General features: G+C 40.5%; 1 protein-coding gene across 2 annotated transcripts; it reads right to left on the reverse strand.

Moving 5' to 3' along the window:
* Nucleotides 1-567: 567 nt before the first annotated feature.
* dyrk2 (dual-specificity tyrosine-(Y)-phosphorylation regulated kinase 2) lies at nt 568-7,595 on the reverse strand. Of its 2 annotated transcripts, none has more exons than XM_034313287.2 (3): nt 7,134-7,595; nt 5,982-6,085; nt 568-2,319 (listed from the first exon to the last, which is right to left on the reverse strand). In XM_034313287.2, exons 1-3 carry the CDS (start codon nt 7,171-7,173, stop codon nt 727-729), a joined length of 1,737 nt encoding a protein of 578 aa, XP_034169178.1. In that variant the 5' UTR covers nt 7,174-7,595; the 3' UTR covers nt 568-726. The 2 variants fall into 2 exon arrangements, with proteins under 2 accessions (XP_034169178.1, XP_034169179.1); XM_034313288.2 differs by having other exon boundaries at nt 6,893-7,595.
* Between the last annotated feature and the right edge of the window lie 14,022 nt (nt 7,596-21,617).

The raw sequence follows: 21,617 nt of genomic DNA on the forward strand, positions 1-21,617 counted from the left end.
CCTTTTAACTTGCCAGAAGTCTATTTATAAAGTTACACTACCCTGAAGTCTCTCTTTTCCTTGAGTCAATTTTATAAGGAATGTCAAGAGATTTTAGGCACATACCAAGTCTGTCATGTAAACATTGTTTTTCTCCCTTCTACCTCAAAGCAGTCTAAAACCTTCATTTTGCTTTCACTATGTTCTTGAAATGTCTCCTGTATCTCGTTCCTACCTTCTCATTCACAATATCAAATACAAAGAGCTTGAAACGCTACACAACTGCAGATAGCACAGCTTTTTTAGAAATGCATGTAAAACTCTCCTTCATCAACGCAGTGCTGTTCTAACAGATCATAGAGGTAGCGAGCTAAACGCTAGCGAGTACACACATCAAAATCCAAATTTTCTTCATTGTCGCAACTCTTTACTCTACGCTACAAGATATTAGTGATTAGGACTTCATTAGTAATAGGCCAGATTGCATGAATGCTCTCTGCGGCATTCTACACAGTCCTGAGATAAAAACTTAAAAGCACTGTTCCCTCTTTCTTGGCCATTTTAGTATTTCTAAAAAAGTGTTTTAAACAAAAAAAAAAAAAAAAAGGTGCTACAAATCTGTAAATAAATGATGGATTAAAGACTATATTCCTAAAACCTTTCACACTTGTGGATGCTCACCTTTCCACATTTAAATACCAACATTTATAGAAACAAAACAAAGAACCAAACAAAAAAAATTAGTATTCAGCTGACTAATTTTGGCAACACTGTCCTCTGCTGTATATTCCCATTGGCATCAGTCATTTGTGCCAGGTTAGTCCTTAACTTTGAGGCTGAACTTGATGTGGGAGGTAATTTGGAGATAGAGGTTATAGCACCTGTGCCCTCAGTGATTCGCTTTACGGTAGTTTTCTCCCCAGTGGGAGGTTTTGGCAAGCGTCTTCTCAGCCACGGGTGGCGGAGGGCCTGACTTGGAGTCATGCGCAAAGCCGGGTCCCACTCCAGACATTGCTTGAGGAAGTCCAGAAAAAGGGGGTCGTCACAGCCCTTAAGCGCTGTTACCCAATCCTTGCTTCCTGGTGGACCTCGAAGCTTGCCCCTACGTGACCGTCCACCGTTTAGTGCTACAGTGCCATCAGGTAAGGTTGTGACTGTGCAGTAACGAGGATATCCCTTCGAGCTGACAAAATTTTTGGCTCTCTTAGACGAATCCAACAGCTTCTGGGAGGGCATGCCCAGTAGCTCTATGACACATGCTAGTTGGTCCCCTTCATCTTCCCCAGGCAAGAGAGGGTACCCCGTTAGTAATTCCGCTAAAATACAACCCAGGCTCCACATATCGATTGGCATCCCATACCGAGAGCCCAGAATGACCTCCGGTGCCCTATAAAAGCGTGACTGGATGTAAGTATAGACCCGCTGGTGTTCAAAGCAGCTGGATCCGAAGTCGATCACTTTTATCCCACTGCGTCCCTGCTGCTTCAGGAGGATGTTCTCGGGTTTGAGGTCACAATGAATGATCCTGTTTTTGTGCAGGGAGTCCAGACACTGCAGAATGGAGTGCGCAAACTTGCGCACCAGCGGCAAGCTGAAGCCCTGAAACTTGTTTTTCTTTATGAGCTCATACAGGTTCATGCTGAGTAACTCGAATGTCATGCAGATGTGGTTGCGGAATGTGAAGTGCTCCAGCATGTGGATGACATTCATAGTAGAGTCTTTGTCCTGCTTGCGCAAGTGCTCCAGGATCCGAATCTCCTCGGCTGCTTGGCGATGAAACCGCTTCTCGTTGCGCACCATTTTCAAAGCCACATGCTGGTGGGCCTTGTGGTCATAGGCCTTCACTACTTGTCCAAAACTGCCCTTACCAATGACCTTCAATACCTCGTACCTGTAGGCTATGTGGTCATGAGGTACATGGATATAAGAGCCCTGATCATCATCATAACCACCATTATTTGAGCCCCCGACCACACCTGGCCGTTTCTTAGCATTTGGTCCTATGAAGTATATTTCAGGGTAGTTGAAAATCTCCTGGTGTTCAAATGCTGTCAGTTTGGACATGTACTGCTTCATGGCCTGCTCAGGAGTAATAGGAGCTATCTTGGGCTTGCTTTCAGTGGATTTGGTGGAGGCGGAACTGCCCTCCCTACACTGGCTGCTTTCTTGTTGCCTCTCCGGCAAGGGCAAGCCTGCTCGGCCTACTGGCGTCAACCCATTTGGCTGTGTCGTCAACACTGTCCTCTTATTGCTGTTTTCCTCAAACAGCTGTTGAACGTGGATCTGCTGGTGGTTTCCGACATGCAGATGGTCATTCATCGTGTTCTTATTGCCTCCAACCTAGCAAAAGCACAAACAAAGAAAATCTGCTGTTAGAGAACTAATGGAAGCAGAATACAAAAAAAAAAAAAAAAAAAACCATTACTAGCCTGAGATCAAAGGTCAGCACTATTCTTAAAAGGTGTTGACATTCAGGATCAGTCAAATCAGGACAACAGTAGCTATTAAAGAGGATCTTCATGTAGTCTGCTCTGACATTTAACGCATACAGAGGTTTATGCGCAGCGAGGCAGAAAGAGGTCATTTTAGGTAATACCTCAGAAGACTTAGGACTATTTTTCTTGAGCAGAGTGTAAAGCTGAGTACAATGTAACTAGTTTCAGAATACAGATTGAGCATGCTGAGCATGTTCAGGACGGAGAGCAACTAAATCCTTCTTGTCTATTTTTAGCAAGAACAAAGGTGGCTGATGCACACACTATAAATACACACGTGACCACAGAAGGGAAAACTTAAGTTATAAAATGTATCAATGCACACCCAGTAATTTGCACACAGACAGCATGCATGCTTATTATGAGTCCAGGACTTGTCAGACAGCTCAGATTTTCAGACCTTCATACGTGAACGAAAGCTCAACTTTGTTTACCAAAAGCATCAGACATGGATTTCCTGCTTTCCTGATGATGCCAGGAAAGCAGGCATGCATTTCCTTGTTTCTGAAAGATGCTTGTGATTGTCTGTGCGATTTGTTTTACCATGACATCCTGTTGCAGTAGTCAGATTGGCTCTATATATACATCTTCTGCTCAGATTTTCTTTGACTTAACAGTGTTTTCCCCATTAACCGTGCACAGTTGAGTCCAAGAGGTTAGTGTTTGCCGCTTTAAATTAAGACAACTATGGTTCTTGGTAGTGTCTGGCTTGTCAAACATGCATCTTCAGAGATCAAACCCTAAAGTGTAAACAGAAATTGAAGGAATTACATGACTGAAAATAGTTACCAATACCTTATTAGTTCATAGCCAATCTCTAGATGGAAATCCACATAACTAAGGAAGTTTACTCTATAATAAGTATCCCTGGTGTCAAAACACGCAAAAACTGGAGCAACATATATTTTTTTTAAGTATCCGTGAGTCTAATGAACAGAGGAGTTGAATAACCTCATGGAGAACACAGTATATGGAAGCTACAGGTCTAATGTCATGGGGAGGACGTGTGTACTGACAGCTGCACAGGACACACAACTGGAGCCGAACAAAAGACACGGCATGGAGGGCAAACAATTATTTTAACACTCCTCTAACCAGTTTCTGTCCTCTCTGGTAGAGTATAGCAAAACTAAATTTGCTCATAGCCTTTTGATAAACACAGCATTGGAGGTCAAATGAAGACAGAAATAAGGAAATATATTAAAAATGCAGAATACTTATTACAGTCTTGGCCCATTCACATATAATTGTGAATAATAGTCACATATATATGTTTCATATATAATATAATTCACATATCCAAGTAATGTCTGAACCTTATCTTTAATTACAACAGCTAACAAGATAGAGCATTCATATAGTTTACTTATCAAACACTCACGATACTTATATGTTTTAATTCTGTTTCAAGGTGCTATTTAAAATCTTAATATCTGTCATTAACATCAGATTGCGCAATTATGCATCATATATATGCACTGCATTATACATGCATTCCTGTTGTGTTCACTCTGAGTCAAATCGCCCTACCAGCGTATAAGAAATGCTGCGAATAACACACATCCAAACCCAAAAGCTTAGCTTTTCTCTTAAAATTATATTTTGAAGAGAAGCACAGCTCAAGATTAAAGTGTTTATTTCTAGTAATTGCTCGTATTTCTGCAATACGAGTTCACGCTTTAAAGATGCACACCAGTGAGGTCAGCTAATTAAGCTATTTGAGCTTCTATGCTTTTTTTTTTTTTTTTTTTTTTTTACTTGCATTACTAAATAAAGACTGCTTCATAGTTGAATTTAACTGGCATTAAGGTAAATCCACTACTCACTCAGCACAGAGTAAAAATACAACCCAGACAGGAAGGAAATTTTTTCACAAAAGAGACAAGGCGAACGAGAATTTCATTCAAGTATTTCAAAAACGTTGGCTCATCAGAGATTTCCGACCGTGTTGTTTCATGTGAGCTAACAGACCAGTAGGTCGAGCCTGTAATGGTTCAGGCTGATGGGCTGCTTGTCTCTCCCCATCCCCCACCGACGTCGAGCTCCACAGCTCAGCACACAATATGTTAAGCCACGGCTTAATTGTGTTCATTGCCTACGTTGCCAATGACAGAAAACAAGGCCACAGTTCACATCTGTATTAATGCACTATTTTACAATGAAAGCCTTTCTGTCCTTTTCAGTCTGGCTCAATAAGGAACACAGACGAGATTTTTGGTGAATCAGCCCTGAAGCTCATGTATTATAGACGTTTATTTCCAGAGCCAGACGTATATTGTTCAAGAGATACCTGTTGATAACTATTCAGAGAGATGATTATATAACGACAGTTTGTGAGAAGCCAAACTTTTTCATTTAGGATGACTCTACAGAAAGACTAAATATATAATATAATATAATATAATATAATATAATATAATATAATATAATATAATACATTCCTTTTAAAATACAAGACTAACCTAGCAAACTCATTCACAAAATATAATGGTTGGCCTAGATACCTGTTTTTATTTTACACGTTTTTATTTAACACGTCAGTAAGGGGAGCAGGGACAGCGTTTTAGAAATGGTATGTTCCACTGTAGGGGTGTCAGAAAGTGTGTCATTCTGACAATACATGTTTTAGTGTTTACTACTAATATTATATATGTTTAAAATATCTGTAATCTTTAAGATCACCCACGATTTTGTGTTTTCTCTTTCTCTAATACGCTAAAGGAGTCAGACGACCAAAACACACGTGTAATTCACCCCTCTAACCCTGTTGCATAGTTAGCCTGTCCTATGGAGAATAACATGTTCAGCTACACTGTAACATGCAAATGCAAAAAAAAAAACTGGTTTTACACTGAAAATAAACACACAGCAAGGTCTGTTTTCAACAAAATGGGTAATATGGAGAGAACAGTTTGTTAAAATATGTGTAGCTCAAGTACATCAGTCCAACTGGTATGGTATGATCAGATAAGTTTTAAAATCCAGTTAGACAACGAGAGTAAATGTCCTAGACATGTCAGTGTTGTGTGTGTATATGTGTGTATATGTGTGGTAATGTAGCTACAGTGTATGTGTGTGTATATGTAGTCACTGTGTGTGTATGTAGTTACAGTGTATTGTGTATATGTATGTATGTATGTATGTGTCTGTATGTGTGCATGTAGTTAGTGTGTGTGTAGTTACAGTGTTTGTGTGTATGTAATGTAGTTACAGTGTGTGTATGTGTGTGTATGTAATGTAGTTACAGCGTGTGTGTGTATGTAATGTAGTTACAGCGTGTGTGTGTGTGTGTGTGTAATGTAGTTACAGTGTGTGTGTGTGTGTGTGTGTGTGTGTGTGTATGTATGTATGTAGTTACAGTGTATGTGCGTGTGTGTAGTTAGAGTTTATGTGTGTGTAACGTAGTTACAGTGTGTGTGTAATGTAATTACAGTGTATGAGTGTATGTAATGTAGTTACAGCGTGTGTGTGTGTGTGTGTGTGTGTGTGGTTACAGTGTATCCGTACCGTGAGCGAGTTGCTGTTCCTGAGAGGTGGCAGTGTGATGGGTGATGGCGGCTCGCTCCCTGCTCCAGACCGGACAGCCCCGGTGCACAGCTCACCCCCTTTACCTGAGAGTCAACAAAACAGACATTTCTTTTAAAAACAAACAAACAAACAAACAAACCACCTGACACATCTGAGTACATGGAAGAAAGCTCGAGCCTGTGTGCACGAACACAGTCACTGATCCTGTGATCCTACAGCAGATTCTGTGATCCTACAGCACAGATCCTGTGATCCTACAGCAGATCCTGTGATCCTACATCAGATTCTGTGATACTACAGCACAGATCCTGTGATACTATAGCAGATCCAGTGATCCTACACCACAGATCCTGTGATCTTGCACCACAGATCCAGTGATCCTACACCACAGATTATGTGATACTACACCACAGATCCTGTGATACTACAGCAGATCCTGTGATCCTACACCACAGATCCTGTGGTGATCCTACACCACAGATCCTGTGGTGATCCTACACCACAGATCCTGTGATACTACAGCAGATCCTGTGATCCTACACCACAGATCCAGTGATCCTACACCACAGATCCTGTGATACTACACCACAGATCCTGTGATACTATAGCAGATCCTGTGATCCAACACCACAGATCCTGTGATCCTACAGCAGAGATCCTAAAGCTTCCCATGGAGAGATCCACTGGGATATAAAACAGGATTCGCCTGAAATCGTGCGAGAGCGTGGTGTGGAAAAGGCTGGTCGGAAATGCATCTCAACACACACACACACACACACACACACACACACACACTAGCATGTCCAAACAAAGCTGATAATAAAAGCCATGTTCAGATCAAATCGTTTCCTTTGTAAAAGTCACAGAGGCTTGTTTAGGGCTTGACGAACCTTCAGCATGTGTAAAGAGAAGCCCAGCACTGAGGATAAAGCAGGAAAACACGGCTACAGCTACAAGCTACTGTGTAGCAAACATCGATTTCGGTTAGAAAAGCGAAAGCGCCTGGTTTTTCTCAAAGCTTCGCGTTATTCCGGAGTGAATAAACACGTCTAATCCAGCGTCCAGTGTGCGGCATAACCGCGCCGAGGGCTGTTTTAAAGAGCGCTTACAATCACACTCCAGGCTTCTTACCAGTCGGGTAGACGGCAGCGCAGGGTTTCTTGGTTAACATGGCCGCTGGAGAGTCTCTCACACACACACACACTCACACACACACGCACAGAGAGAGAGAGAGAGAGAGAGAGAGAGAGAGAAACACCCCACTCCTGAAACTGCCCTCCTCCCCCTGCTGGCTGCGCGATTCAGCACCGACTCCAATCAGCTACATCCAGACGCGCGAGTCCACATGAGGGCCGCTCACACCACCGACAGCCGCCTCCCCGCGCGCAGCCCCACCGCGCAGCCCCACCGCGCCGCCGCCACCAGCACACCGAGCACCAGCACACCGAGCCGACTGTACACGCGCGGACAGCCGGCGACTTCCGGTGCTAGCATGGTAATAAGCGCCTTCTGTGGCGCTCTCTGAGCAAAGCACTGAGTGAGTCGCTATGGGTGTTGCCTGGTTTATCTACAGTCCCCGGCTGGCCTCCACCTCTCTCTCTCTCTCTCTCCCCCTTCCCCCTCTCTCTCTGTCTCTCTCTCTCTTTTCTCTCTCTCTCTGTCTCCCTCACCTTCCCCCATCTCTCTCTCTCTCTCTCTCTCTTTTCTCTCTCTCCCCCACCTTCCCCCATCTCTCTCTTCTCTCTCTCTTCCCTCTCTCTCTCTCTCTCTTTCTCTGTCTCTCTGTCTCTCTTTCTCTCTCTCTCAAGTCAAAAGGTTGCTTTATAGGCATGACAGATATTAACACTTGTATTATCAAAGCTTGGATACAGACTTTGGGAACAAATTAGAAAATAATTCCAGAAATAAATAAATAGAGACAAATGTACATGCATTCAACAATGCAGTCAAAAAGAAACAGCAGTAATGAGACTCTTAGAACCCTGAGAATAAATAAATAAATAAATAAAATCTCTCTCTCTCTCTCTCTCTCTCTCTCTCTCAGATTCAGATTCAAGTAGCTTCATTGGTAAAAGGCTTTACACTGCCAAAGCGTGGATAACATGAAATTACAGACATAAACATTTACACACATTTACACACATTTACACACAATCAAAAAAAGTTTGATAAAATGAAGAGCAATTAAACACACACACACCCACACACACACACACACACACATATTGATTTGTTTTATTACCCAAATGTTTCAGAGCATTCTCTCCCTCCCCCTCTCTCCCTCTTTCTCTCTCTCCCTCCGTCTCCCTCTCTCTCTCTCTCCCTCTCTCCCTCTCTCTCTCTCTGAGCTGAAGCACATACCTGGCTGGCTCTGTTGGGAACTAACTGTACCCAGTTCATTAACCCTTATATTCTGTTTCACCCTTTAACAGCTCTAAAACCTTTTTTTATCATCTTAAAGGAGAAATCCACTCTGAATGACTTATCAGTATTTATAATAATATAATATAATATAATATAATTTCAGCATATCATTATCTATAATCAGTACGTAATCTTCAACTGTGCGAAAAAATACATTTTAAGTTAAATGTTTTTGGTTTAAACTTCTTTCATTGATATGTTGTTTTGTTTTCACTTTAGCTGTCAGTTTCCTACATTACCCACAATGCCATTCGACTACCTGATGATAGTGGTGATTGTGGGATTGACGCTGCATTTGATTTGCCTCATAAGTGGTAATTCGTCTTTTTCTACCTCGACGAATTCAACATATGAAGTTGGGAAAAAACATCAAGCTAGCCAGCTAACTGCGATGCGCGGTGTACGTTGTCCTCCTCAAACAGAGAACTGTATAGTCAATGTTTTAGATTTAACAAGCAAATATATCTGTATGTTGATTGATCTAAAGCAAATACTTGTATATACAGAATAACACATCCAGAGATAAGCAGAGCTACTTCGTTTACTGCTGAGGATTTACGCAGCCGTGCTGATTTGATGTCTCGCAATAAACAGGGAAGGAGCTCGTAGTTGAGAAGATCACACTAATTTGACGAGTAGGAATTTCAAGCTTACGGGGTGTTTTCTTTGTCTTTTACTGGGTGGAGGTTGGAAATTACAAGTTACGACCTCGAGTCGAATGCAACGTTATTATCCCTCACTTCATCTCTACCTAAAGAGATCGATGCAGCGGGGCTTTAGTATTGTAGGCTGTCCTGAAAAAGAAAGAAACCACTGGAGTACCAACAAACAGGCATCAAACAAGTTGGCCAAGGAAAACAACAGTGGTGATGATAGAAACAGCAAAGAATTGGCCTTGCCGTTCCAATACTTTCGGAGGGGACTCAATGCTTCTCTCTTACTACTGTTTTATGATAGCATCTGGAATAGACAAAAACAATAACTCATCGATCACCAACAAACCTCAAAGCATGCATAATAAATTTTCAGTTTTTACAGATGGTTAATGGTTCCAGCGTTCTAAAATCGTTTTACTTGAAACTTTTCTGAAAGGGAAACCCTCTATTGTTGTGTTCTACATTGTACATTTATGGCATTTCCCAGAGGGACAAAGAACCCATTTAGTGTCATAGACCTTATAAGCTTACACTTCCATAACCTTTATAGCCTTTATTACTCAGAGTTCATGGAGCTTTGCATTTACACTTGTTCAAAGTCATAATCATTGTCCACTAGAGGGTGGGGTGAACACGAGGCTTGCTCTCGCCCCCCTGGATATCGTGATTGTTCATGAGGGGACTAAACAGTACAGGACTCTCGTGTGCTCTTACACATGAAACCTGGCACGTATGCATACAACTGACTGCAACTGTTCATAGTGTCATGGAATTTGTCTGTATGCATGGACTGTCTACGTGCTGATCTAAAAATATCTCTGCCCTTTCCTAGGATTAATAAAATATTCATATTGAAGATACGGGGAAACACCATAAAGCCCATTGCAGTTGAATTATAAACTGGAACGAGCACTAAAAAAAGATAACGATTTCACAGGATTTAGCTAGATATTAATCTAACGAGCCTTTTACGGCTTACGAGGCATTTGTAATTATAGAATAATTATTGAATAAACAGCACTAAAATACAATGATGACAATGCTAGAGGTGCAGTCATCATCCAGACCGTACTTCACACGATGAAAATGACCTGCTATACAACAGTGTTGATCAACTCACAGTTAATTGGGCTCCCAATTGTGTTTTAGGTAAATGTAAAAAGAAATACTCCAATATCAAAGACTAGAGAAGTAAAGAGATTATGATGTTAGATTGATCAGTAAGTGGAGCCTATATAATGAAACCCTCTCAATGCATGAAGAGCAGTACTTAGCAGTAATGAATGGAAATGAAAATATATTACAAAATAATTGAATACTGAGTGAAAATACTGAGTCTTGTTTGAATGCATGTTATCAGTGTCAAGTATGTGATGTAACAATGGGTATATTATCAGTGCTAAGCTTACAGCATGTGGGTTCACTGATTGCTCATCACTAAGCATGTTTATCTGAAATGAATTTACTGATAACATGTATAAAGAAAATGGAATGAGATCATAATAATCTATGGTAGATATCTCTATATGTTTATTAGGAAACTAAATCAATGGTGGGGAATGCTCATATGCTTGTGCATGTTACTAGCTTTAAAAGTTATTATTAAAGTAAGGAATTAATTACAATGGAGCATGCTGTTACAGGAAAATAATCAACAGCGTTATAGTTACCATGGCGAAGTAGATTATTCTCCTTTGACAGCACGATGTGTTTTATTCCTCTTTTACCACAGCAATTTGCCAACTATTACATTTTTTTATTAATTAAAAAACACCACAATGTACTTTATCCATTTAATGTTGCAGAATGTCCATGAATAAAGTTAGTTCCTATTCTCATTATAGTAAGTAATTATTCCCCTTATGTTCTTTTTAAATTAATAAGACTAATAAGATTAATAAGCCCTCTGTCCTGGAGTCTTTCCCACGTCGGAAAAGCTAAAGAAACACTTATACCTCAGACTGTTACAAACTGCTGACACTGGAGACTCCTTCCATAAATGTTAAATAAACATATCCTTACAGAACTTCACCATATCAATGATTGTACGTGTTTCTTTCTTCAATAATGGCACATTTTTCATGTTTTTCTGTTTAGCATTAGGCTTAGATTTGGCGTGGAGTGCCTTCGGTGAATTAGATAATGATAATATATTAGATTGATCGCATTAATATAAACCTGTGAATTGTCTTACAGCCAGCACTACGTTCAGAGCTGCTATTAAAGAAAATTAATCAACACCTTCTGAGTAAGCAGATTTGAGCATTCTGATGACATCATTAGGCAGTTCACTGCACAGACTTTATCTTTCAGTCCCAACTGCTAATAAGTAAATATGTACACTGCAGTGGAAATGTTATTGCGATCAGTATGACAACATTGTTATCACGTACAGCTACTCCTGCCTTGTAGTGCCACGTGTCAGGTCGCAGTCAGTGGGGACCGAGTGTTACTGGGAAAACTCAGCCGGCACTAGGTGAAGAATTATGCTACTGAGAGTGATGCTGAGTTATTTTCACCAACACACATAAACGAGGCTTGAGCACAAGCTTATGTCAGCGTCACATCATTGTCTTGATAGTCAGCTGTCAGGACGTGCTGATAAACACCCATTCACTGAGATAGAGCAGTGTGAAACTCCTACAAGATAAAATTGTGAATGGACTTGCATTCATAATTTCACAGAAACACAGTGGTATTATGTAAGCTTAGCTGGTAGAAATTGGGCATTAATAATATTATCATGATTAATATTGCTAGTCCACAGTAGAATTATCACCAGACTCCATCCTTTCCTCAAAGCATTGCAAGAAACCTCCATTTTGCTGTTTGTCTCCTCTGCCTTGCCTCTCTCTGAGGGAACATCTGATCTTCAGGGGATGAGTCAGCGGTGCTCGTCTGAGAAACTCCAAACACAGGCTGTGTTGTTTTTGCATTGCCTTCTGCTGACATTTCCGCTCAGCATCGTTCTCGGGAGGGCAGACATATGGTCGGTCGGGTCTCTTTCAGGCCAGCCCAGATCAGGTGGCATGAGGTGCAGCTCATTTTTAAATGTTTCATTGTGAGTACTTAGAGCTACAGCGGAATAGTGAAGACAGCTTCGAGGAGGATGGAGTTGTTGATCTATATTTAGCCAGAGTGATTTCTGAGGTGTTGGAGCTTTCAGACATCGTAACGGAAGTGGGAACACCATGGTTCCAGCCTGAACAGCATCTGATCAGCATCTCACTCTGCTTAGCAACATGCTTCATGAGGCATACGGATGTGCTGGAGGGCTTTTTAGGGAAACATGTAGCAAAGATTATAGATTTTCTCAAAGAATGGAGCATCTCTTCATCCTAGGGCCTAGGATGTCTAATATCAGGATTTAAAAGCTACTTTTTAGGATGAAATTGTCACTGGAAATATTTAAACTTTGCTCCTATTTAGAAAAAAAAAGGTTAGAAAATTATGAAATTCATGAGTTGTTCACTTTTTTGTTCAAAGATTTAAAAAAGATTTTAAAAAAAGATTCAGATTTTTCGTTCTAATTACCAGTAAAGCAATTTATAAACTTGTCCTATATTAAAAATGATTATTGATGTTTTGTTGGATGTACACCACCTGTTCCATCCCTCAAAGCTAGACTGAATTCAAATCATCCCCACAGCATGTTCTTAACCCATAACCCCTGATGATTAATTAGCGTGTATGTAACTTTACCTGCACTTTACTCAGCGCCACAATAATGAAGCCAAGCGACAAATCACCTCCCGATGATCCCAAGCCCCAGAGACGGGAACAGGCTACACCTGAGAAATTTCACCCTCTGTCCTACACACACACACACACACACACACACACACACACACACACACACACACACACACACACACCTGAGAACATCTAAAATCTAAAGCAGCCATCACACCCTGGCAATTCTTTCACTGTGCACATTAAATCTATAACTCTAATAAAAAAAAAAAATTGTCCAAATCAGAGAAAATCTCAAAAGATGTCAGCATCTTCTCTGAGTACATGTAATGTTAGAATTTACTGACAAAAGGACAACTGTGTGAAGTCTTTCAGGGGTGAAGAAATGATCAATTCATTAGCATGTCTATCAGGCAAATAAGAGCTCCAGAGTGCTGCCCCATCTCATGTTTTGTTGCCTAGAAACTGACTAGGCTAAAAAGTAGTAATGTAATAACGTATGGTCTACATTAGCTAATTAGCTAATTAAATGCATTAATACAGATTAAGGGAAACAAACGTGTATATGATTATCCTCTTCTAAAATAATTTTCTAATGTAGCACATTTTGTTTGCACCCTCAGCAAAGTCAGCCAGTCGTTTCTCAGTATGTTTAACCGTGAAGTGACTGCACCATTGTGCAGGAGAGTTATATGACAACCTGCATGTTCCAGTCATCCATGTACGCTAATTAATACACCTATTTCTACCATCAGCCAGATTATATCTCAGCTGATGTGTGTATTGCAGCAGGCAGCGGATTTGGAATTGGTAGCGGCTTTGGGAAACTACGAAATAAAAAAACGGATAGCCTGGATACATAATGTGCTTTCTAGTGATCTATCCACCCCTGCCTTTGACTGGGTTCATAAGAAGGTTGGATATTTGACTGCAGATTTTGTGTGTGATCATGTGGTCCATGATCCATGCTGTCCTTACTTGATTGAAAATCAGTATATATCCAGCTGGAGAGCTATCTTTTAAATCCACACTGCTGACACACAGCCATATCTGATGAGCAAATTACTGAAATGGTGGAGGATTATGCAACAATGATTCATATTCATTGGAGCATGTGGATACACTGCCTCCACAACCGGCCTGGGCAAACGTATATATGCTTATACCCATGGACACACACAAGGACAGAGTAATTAACGGTAGAGGAAGTGTGTATGTGTGTGTGGAGACAGTGGGAGGTGGGAATTTCTGTGCAACTTGTTTTACGTCAACCGTCCACCATTACGGGTGCCAGGCATTTTGCTTGTAATCAGCTACTTTCTAAAGCAGTAATTAGAAAGATGGAAAATATAACTGCACTTTAATAGGAATTTTTTTTATAACGTTATACCCTTATATGAACCGTTGAATAAAAAAGATCCCTCGAAATAAGTTTTGATCACTTTTTAATGCGCTTTGGAAAAGGGAGCGGATTCCTTTTGTGCCATGCAAATCACAGCCCCCTCTTTTCCCAGAGTACCTTGTCTGCGACTGGCAGGCATATTTATGTCAGCTCTGCTGGCATTCCTTCGCCCACACACTACATATTTAGCAGGGTTTATTTTAGTAGCCATCTGGTGGGAGTTTGTGGAAAAGCTAAAAAACTTCACTGGAATCATTACCACTGACTTTTTATGGAAGCGGCGATGGTGAGTCAAGCATGCTGGAGCAACGCTTTAATGCGTATGTGAGAATCAGTGGTACACTGACTCAAAGAGCAACATCATCTACACCTCTGAGGTGCCAGCCTTGCGAAAACACGGCTGCAAGATACATTCTGCTTTATATTAATGCAGATGGACTTTTAGGTGGTTACACCTCAGGAGATGCACCCACATCTCTGACCACAATCATCCCCAGACAGTCCAGCGACCAGGAGCCAGTGGTGCTCGGCAACTTTTCATGCAGGGAAACCCTTCCGCCCACAGCCTTGGGACTGCATACCGAGAGCTGTGTAATCACTGAGAGTTCAGCAGGCCACCGCTGAAGACACGTGGACATACTTCTACATCTGCTTCTGTACAGCTATTCTGTCCCTAAGGCTTCCTGCTCTCTAACACTAGATTTATGGGTTGATACGCTTCATTTCTTAGAGGCGGTGCATTGATTGCAACTGCAGTTCAAAGCAAACATACTGTGTATCATTACTTCAGCTTGATTTATCAGTAAAATAAAAGGAAGCCATTTAAACAAAAGCCATTTATAAAATCTTACTAACTCTTTCGTGCAACCACCACGTAAAACCACCACGTAAAACCACCACGTGGGCTACTGGAAGATTCTGTTTTGTTGATGCATGTAATAAATGGTCTTTCCAAAGAAGTGAGTCAAGTGGCTAGGACCGAAGGCAGCCGAGGACTGTGTTACACAAATAATCTGTTGCCCAGCAACACCAAATCTCCATTATCAGCTGAGACAGATTGAGATGGAGAGTAGCTGAGCATGTATTTCAATCCAGCAGCAGCACTGGTTTACAAAGCCAAGGGGCTCTATTCAAATTTGTTTTCAGATATAAATTTAAGGATTTTGTGAACATTTTTATTGGGGAGAATTTGGGCCAATTTATGACCTCAAAGTACCAGTAAGACAGCTACAAAAATGCTGAAATACTTGGCCTACATCTATCCCTTTGGTTGTTAGAATTTGGACCTCAATTACCTAGGGTTTTTTTTTTTTTTTTTCCAACCATTTAACTCATTATCAGAATGATAGAAATGATGTCCAACCCATTTAGCTTACAATAGGAATAAAGCTTCTATTGTACTCATGAAATAGACACTAGACCCCCAGTGGGCAGAAACAGCATCAAACCTTCCCTGTCATTGACCACCTGTCACTCCTCACAGCTACAAAACCACAGACCATGTGCTTGTGTGCTGTTTGTGAAACAGAGATAAGAGAACAGTGTTTATGGTCCAGCAGGTTGTTTTTTTATGGCAGTCTGTTAACATGTGCTTCACTCACCTGTCTTCCTTCCAATAGTAGGCAGGAAGTTTGTGATATGTATGTAGGTAATAAGTGAGCAATAAATTATTCATGAGATGTATAATATCACAGGTTATCATTCACCGATACACGATATATGTAAGGGATAAAACATATCAGGGTGTGCTGTTTTTGCCAACAATAACAATTTTTAATTTACGAAGGAATGACACATTGTACTTTTTAACCATTTACAGTTACATGTAATGTGGAACTTCCATGAGATGAGTTAGTTTCATTTATCGGTTACATCATAGCAGCTATAAACAGTCATTGTTTCACCAGCCTTTCTTCTCTCTCTCTCTCTCTGTCTCTCTCTCTCTGTCTCTCTCTCTCTCTCTCTCTCTCTGTTGAAGTTAATAAGACCAAAAGGTTTGTCATGACACTGAGAAAGCAGAAAGTGTAAAGTCCTTTGTCGTGGAATGGCAGACTCTCCCAAGACCAATCAAATTTGAGAATTTAAGAGCACTGTGGTATACATTTTATATAATGTAGTGTAATATTATTTAGAAGCATTGCCTTTAATAATGTTTAGATAAGAGTTATTATGCATGACCTATACAGATTAATTTTCATATTCTGTCCCATCCAACCCGTTGAAATTTCAGACACTGTATCAAGACCATTTATTTACAAGTATGCTATCTATGGTATATTATGTACAGTATCGTCATGTTACATTACCATCAAGAACGTTTTTCTATAACAGGTGATTTACTTTTTGTGAATGCTTTTTCTGCATCTTTGACTCTTTATCATAATTTAATTTCAACGGCAGTTAAATACAAAGCAGATGCTGTCAACTAGCATTATGCCAAATGATTGCTTAAACCTAATTATGAAAAGTTGAAACAGAAGACGTTTCTTCCTATGATATGTTGCCATAGTGCCAGTAAGACCTGCTATTTTATACGATTATAGTTTATCTCATATCTCAAAAAAAACAAAAAAACAAAAACAAATATTGTTATATAGACTAATTCAGAGGCCTGTCATTGTGCTTAATGAGTTCAAAGGACAAACAGTCTATAAAAGTTTTACGATAAGCAGTGTTTATACTAGCGATTATAAATTCTTAGAAAAACATTTGATTGTTACATTAAAGTACACAGAAAGTGGTGTGTAAAACACATTTCTTCGACTCTGGAGCAAAAGGGAGATGATGTCAAGCTTAAACAACTTACGCAAACACCAGAATAAATTGCTCAGCCATTATTAGTTTTGCTGAACATGTGGAAATGTTTCTCACTTTCTCTACAGCTGCGGTTACTTTCTCTTTTCCACCACCAAGTCCTGCATGATGGCGGTGTGAGAGGTGTATTTTTAGGCATCGCTGAAAAATGATCACCTTGAATCATGTAATCAGCTGGAGATAAATAGGGGGTGTGGTGTTTCTGTAGCTCACTGAGTGTTTACATTAAGGGCGGTGTCTGTTTTAGAGGCTTAACATTTCCACTACCCAATGATCTTTAACTAAAATTTGGCTCAGTGTTTTCTGTATTTTATGAAAATATAGTACTTATAATGTACTGACAACCATAATTTTATCACCTATTGTATAGCCATTATTCAGTTATTTTAGTTATGACTTAGGAAAAGTCTGACACCAGTGCTGTTAAATTAACTGAAGGGCCTAAGAAGAAGGTTCAAAGCAGAAGAATTACACAATAACTGCTGTATTGTGTGTGTGTGTGTTTGTATACACAGTTGACACCTTGGCTATAATATCTAATAATGATTTGCGATAATGTTATACGTTTTCCCCAATCCCTTTTAAATGTAATATAATTAAGCTTACCTTAGATGAGATCTGCGACTCTTGATCCTTATTTCAAATGAAATTTCTGAAGGAAGTTTTTTTTTAAATTAATATCCATCATCAGGTTTTGTTCTGTATTAACCATTACAGAAAATATCCTGTCAGGATAGATCCACGTCATGAAAGAAGTTAAGAGAGAACAGCCCAAAAATACACACAGATGTTGTTTCCAGAATGGGAGTTGACATCCACACACCTTTTTTCCATTGGCTGCAATTAAGAAGGGCCATAACCTTCTAAAGTCACTTCTGATTGCAGTTTGCCACACCCACAAAAAAAAAACAAACAGCATCATTAGAGAAAAAAATGCACAGCCAAGCAACGTGTAACATTGCACCATTTAATAATTGATGAGGTTGAAAGAGTCCATCTGCGGTGTGTCACCACAGCTCATCCCTGAAAAGTAATTGCCACTCTATAATGCATCTGCTTAGTGGATTACCAGCTTCAGGCTCTGTTTAACTGGTTTATATGCCACTCATAAGTTAAATTCAATTCAATTTTCATTTCAACCCACTTGTATTTGTACAATAGATGTCATCACAAAGCAGCTTTACAGAAATCCCAATGTAGATTTAGATCCCTAATGAACAAGCTAGAGGCGACGAAAAACTCCCTGAGACTCCCTAAGAAAACTTGAGAGGAACCAGACTGAAGAGGGAACCCATCCTCATCGGGGTGACAACGGATAGGAGGAGTCCAAATCATTCAAATTAGTCATTCATTTTGGAGCTCAAAGTCAAACAGTACTAACCCACATAGCAAACAGACACTGAGCCAACGTCTGTTTTGGGTGGACATAATTACGTTGGGCCAACATTGGGCTGACAGACTTTCAGCAGTGTCAGGTTTGCTACCTGGGAAGCGTGTTGAAACAATGAGTCCTCATGTAGAGTGTGAATAAGAGTCCTAGGATAAGCACAGGTCTTTAAGATGACATCATCACGTACAAATCTACAGTATCCAGAAAGGATGAGTCTGTTTTTGGGAAGTGCAAATCTTTAGGATGTCCATGAAGGAACGTCCAGAGAAGCAGAAAGTGAGTCACAAGTGCAGAGTCATTGGTTCTCTGTGCAATTTAAGTTAAACAATAGGATTAGCTGCTTCATAATTTTCAGAACTGTTTTGGGAATAAATGCTGTTGCTAGTCCTATAAAAAGATGGCAGAAAATAAACCAGAATAACTGGTACAATAGTTTAAAACAACTTCTGTTGTCTTATCAAGGATGGCATGGGGTTTGTAAATGACTGCATTCTCCCAGGTTCGCTATTTCTCTGTCTCTAATCCTTAAGTGGTTTGGACTCTTTATTAGGGCATCTACTGACATTATTCACAACCAGAAGTAGCTTCTCTCGGTCATTACTTATCGCTTTTGCCCTGCGTGAGCAATGATTAACAAAAGCCTTCCTGGGAACCTGAAAGTCTATAAAAATAATATGGACTCATTCATTTACCTGAAATCCACAACAAACAGCAAAAGCCCAGAACCTGAATGAGAAACACTCGGATATCTGCCTAGTGCCTTTCACAGGCAATATAGTTCAGTACAGAGCAGCACTGCCTCATGCAAATGTGTCATAAATCTACACACAGGTGGCCTGTGTGTCTGTTCCAGGCAAAGTGCTAATAGTTTCTGTGCCACAGACATTTTGTTAACCAAATCAAATCAAATTGGAAAATAAAGCTGAGGATTTTGTTTTTGTTGCTCCTCTGGAGCCATGTACACTCTTTTCCATCTCTCAGTCTTTCAACAACACACATACACTGATACATCCTCAGTGAACTGAATCATCCTCCTCGGTGGAACTGAAATTTTTATTGCTATCGTAAAGCAGGTCACAAATCTAAATCTAAGTTTTATTTTTCTTTCCTTCAGTGGTGTACAACAGGGCTGTATACTCAATCTCTTTTTATTCCATAATTTCAGTGTAAACAATATAAAGCTCTTTCCTTATTCACACACACACACACACACACACACACAGCGTATAAGACTATCAGTAATCAATCATTTTCTTTTACATCAAACCTTTTACATTTTAAAATATTTATTTTAGGTTTTTGTGGAATTTTATGGTATTTTGTCCTGATTTAATATATTCTTATATTCTATACACCACCATGTCCATGTGAGTTTTCTCTGAGTTCTCTGGTTTCAGCAAAACATTCCAGTAGGATCAGGACCAGGATAAAGCTTTCATGGGCATCTGAATGTGAGAATCAGGTGTGTGTGTGATTAGGCCTGCAACAAACCTTTACATTTTAAATGGAAGACAGGAAGTTTGTTGCACATTACAGGTGTCATATCTTTATAACCTTTAGCCTGGATTGTATTTATGCATAGCTGGTATTGTCAAGAACAAATGATGTATTTATCCATGCATTGTGTTCTCAGATTCAAGAATACTCAACTTTTTCAATACGTCTGCCCTTGCCTCCATGCCATCTGGGCCCATCTGTGCTGTGTATGTGTGTGTGTATGTGTGTGTGTGTGTGTGTGTGTGTGTGTGTGTGCGTGTAAGAATGTGTCATTCACTTGGCAGTACACATGCCACCCCAGACCCAAGGTCTGCAGTGCCCATGCAGCCTAACTTAGAGCATCATGAAACATTTCCAAACCCTCAATATAACTCACTCATTAAACATTTATTAATGTATTAATCACTGATAAGGCAGTAAAACTGACATGTGGAGTTCCTTCCCTCTTGGAGTTCCTTGCCTCTTTTCTCTCCACGCTTACTGCACTTCAACCTGACATTTTCCCACATAAGTTTTCACACATATGTCTTGTAGTGACATTGGGGTCCCTGGAGGAATAGTGGTTAGGCCTCGGCGCTCTCACCATCACGGCTTGGGTTCGAATCCCAGCCAGGGAACCGACCCCAGCCACTGGGGTTGCACAAGACAGTGTACTTCCAGTGCCGGTCCCAAGCCTGGATAAAACTGGGGAGGGTTGCGTCAGGAAGGACATCCGGCATAAAAACTGTGCCAAATCAAATATGTGGACCAATGATCTGCTGTGGCGACCCCTAAAGGGAGCAGCCAAAAGAACAACAACAACAACAACAACAACAACATTGTACAGCACTTGGGATTGTGGCTTTGCTTTTTGATTGACAGGCTAGCTTCTCAGTCGTCGAGATCAGAGGTCATAACCATGATGCTCCAGGGGCCTCTTTTCCAGTCAGCAACGATCAGCTGGGAAATTGTCTTCATTGCTCTTGACTGCATTCCCAGCTTCAATCCCATGTCACCCCACAAATACCAAACACTTCCCAGAAACGTTTTCCCCTATTGCCAGTAGATGTCTTTTGGAGATGGAGTGTGGCACAGGTGATGCAATTTTAAAAAAAGAAGACCATTTTCACCTGCTGTTTTAGCTGACGGACTCTCCATCTCCCCCTTGCACATCTATTAACAGACATGAAGCAGGCCAGCTTATCCTCCAGGAACAAGTCACTTTATTTTCAGCAGTGAATATGCGGCACAGATAGGTGGGTGCTAAAGCGGTCCAGATGTCCCCTGCCCCCAACCACCTGGTCTTTTATTCTGGGTGGAGGGCTGTCTTTAGGGCTGGATTAGTTTACGGCTGCAGGGTCAATCTGCATTTTGCCTGCCTCACACACACACACACACACACACACACACACTTCACTGGCCTTTGCAAAGTTCACTCAGTGGTGCAGATAAACTAGCAGCAAACCTCTGCACACTGGCCATGTCTGAAAATATTAAATTGAGCTGAGTACTTTCTTGCTGCAGCAACTCTTTTACTGTTGCGCTTCTAGGACAGACCAAGTTGTGTAGTTTGAAACAAACAAAGGAGAAACACTTCAGGAAGGTAACATAATTAGGCTTATGTACAATATGGGATTTCTCTGTCACACTCAGATTCCTTTTGACATTTTCACTCTTATGTTTTCCTCTGAGGGCTGTTTGTTTCGCTAAAAATAGCCGTTTGCTCTTAATAGTCAATCCACGTTACAAGTCCTGAGTCT

The sequence above is a fragment of the Pangasianodon hypophthalmus genome, chromosome 18 (assembly GCF_027358585.1).
Source record: "Pangasianodon hypophthalmus isolate fPanHyp1 chromosome 18, fPanHyp1.pri, whole genome shotgun sequence".
In the NCBI taxonomy this organism is placed as follows: Eukaryota; Metazoa; Chordata; class Actinopteri; order Siluriformes; family Pangasiidae; genus Pangasianodon; species Pangasianodon hypophthalmus.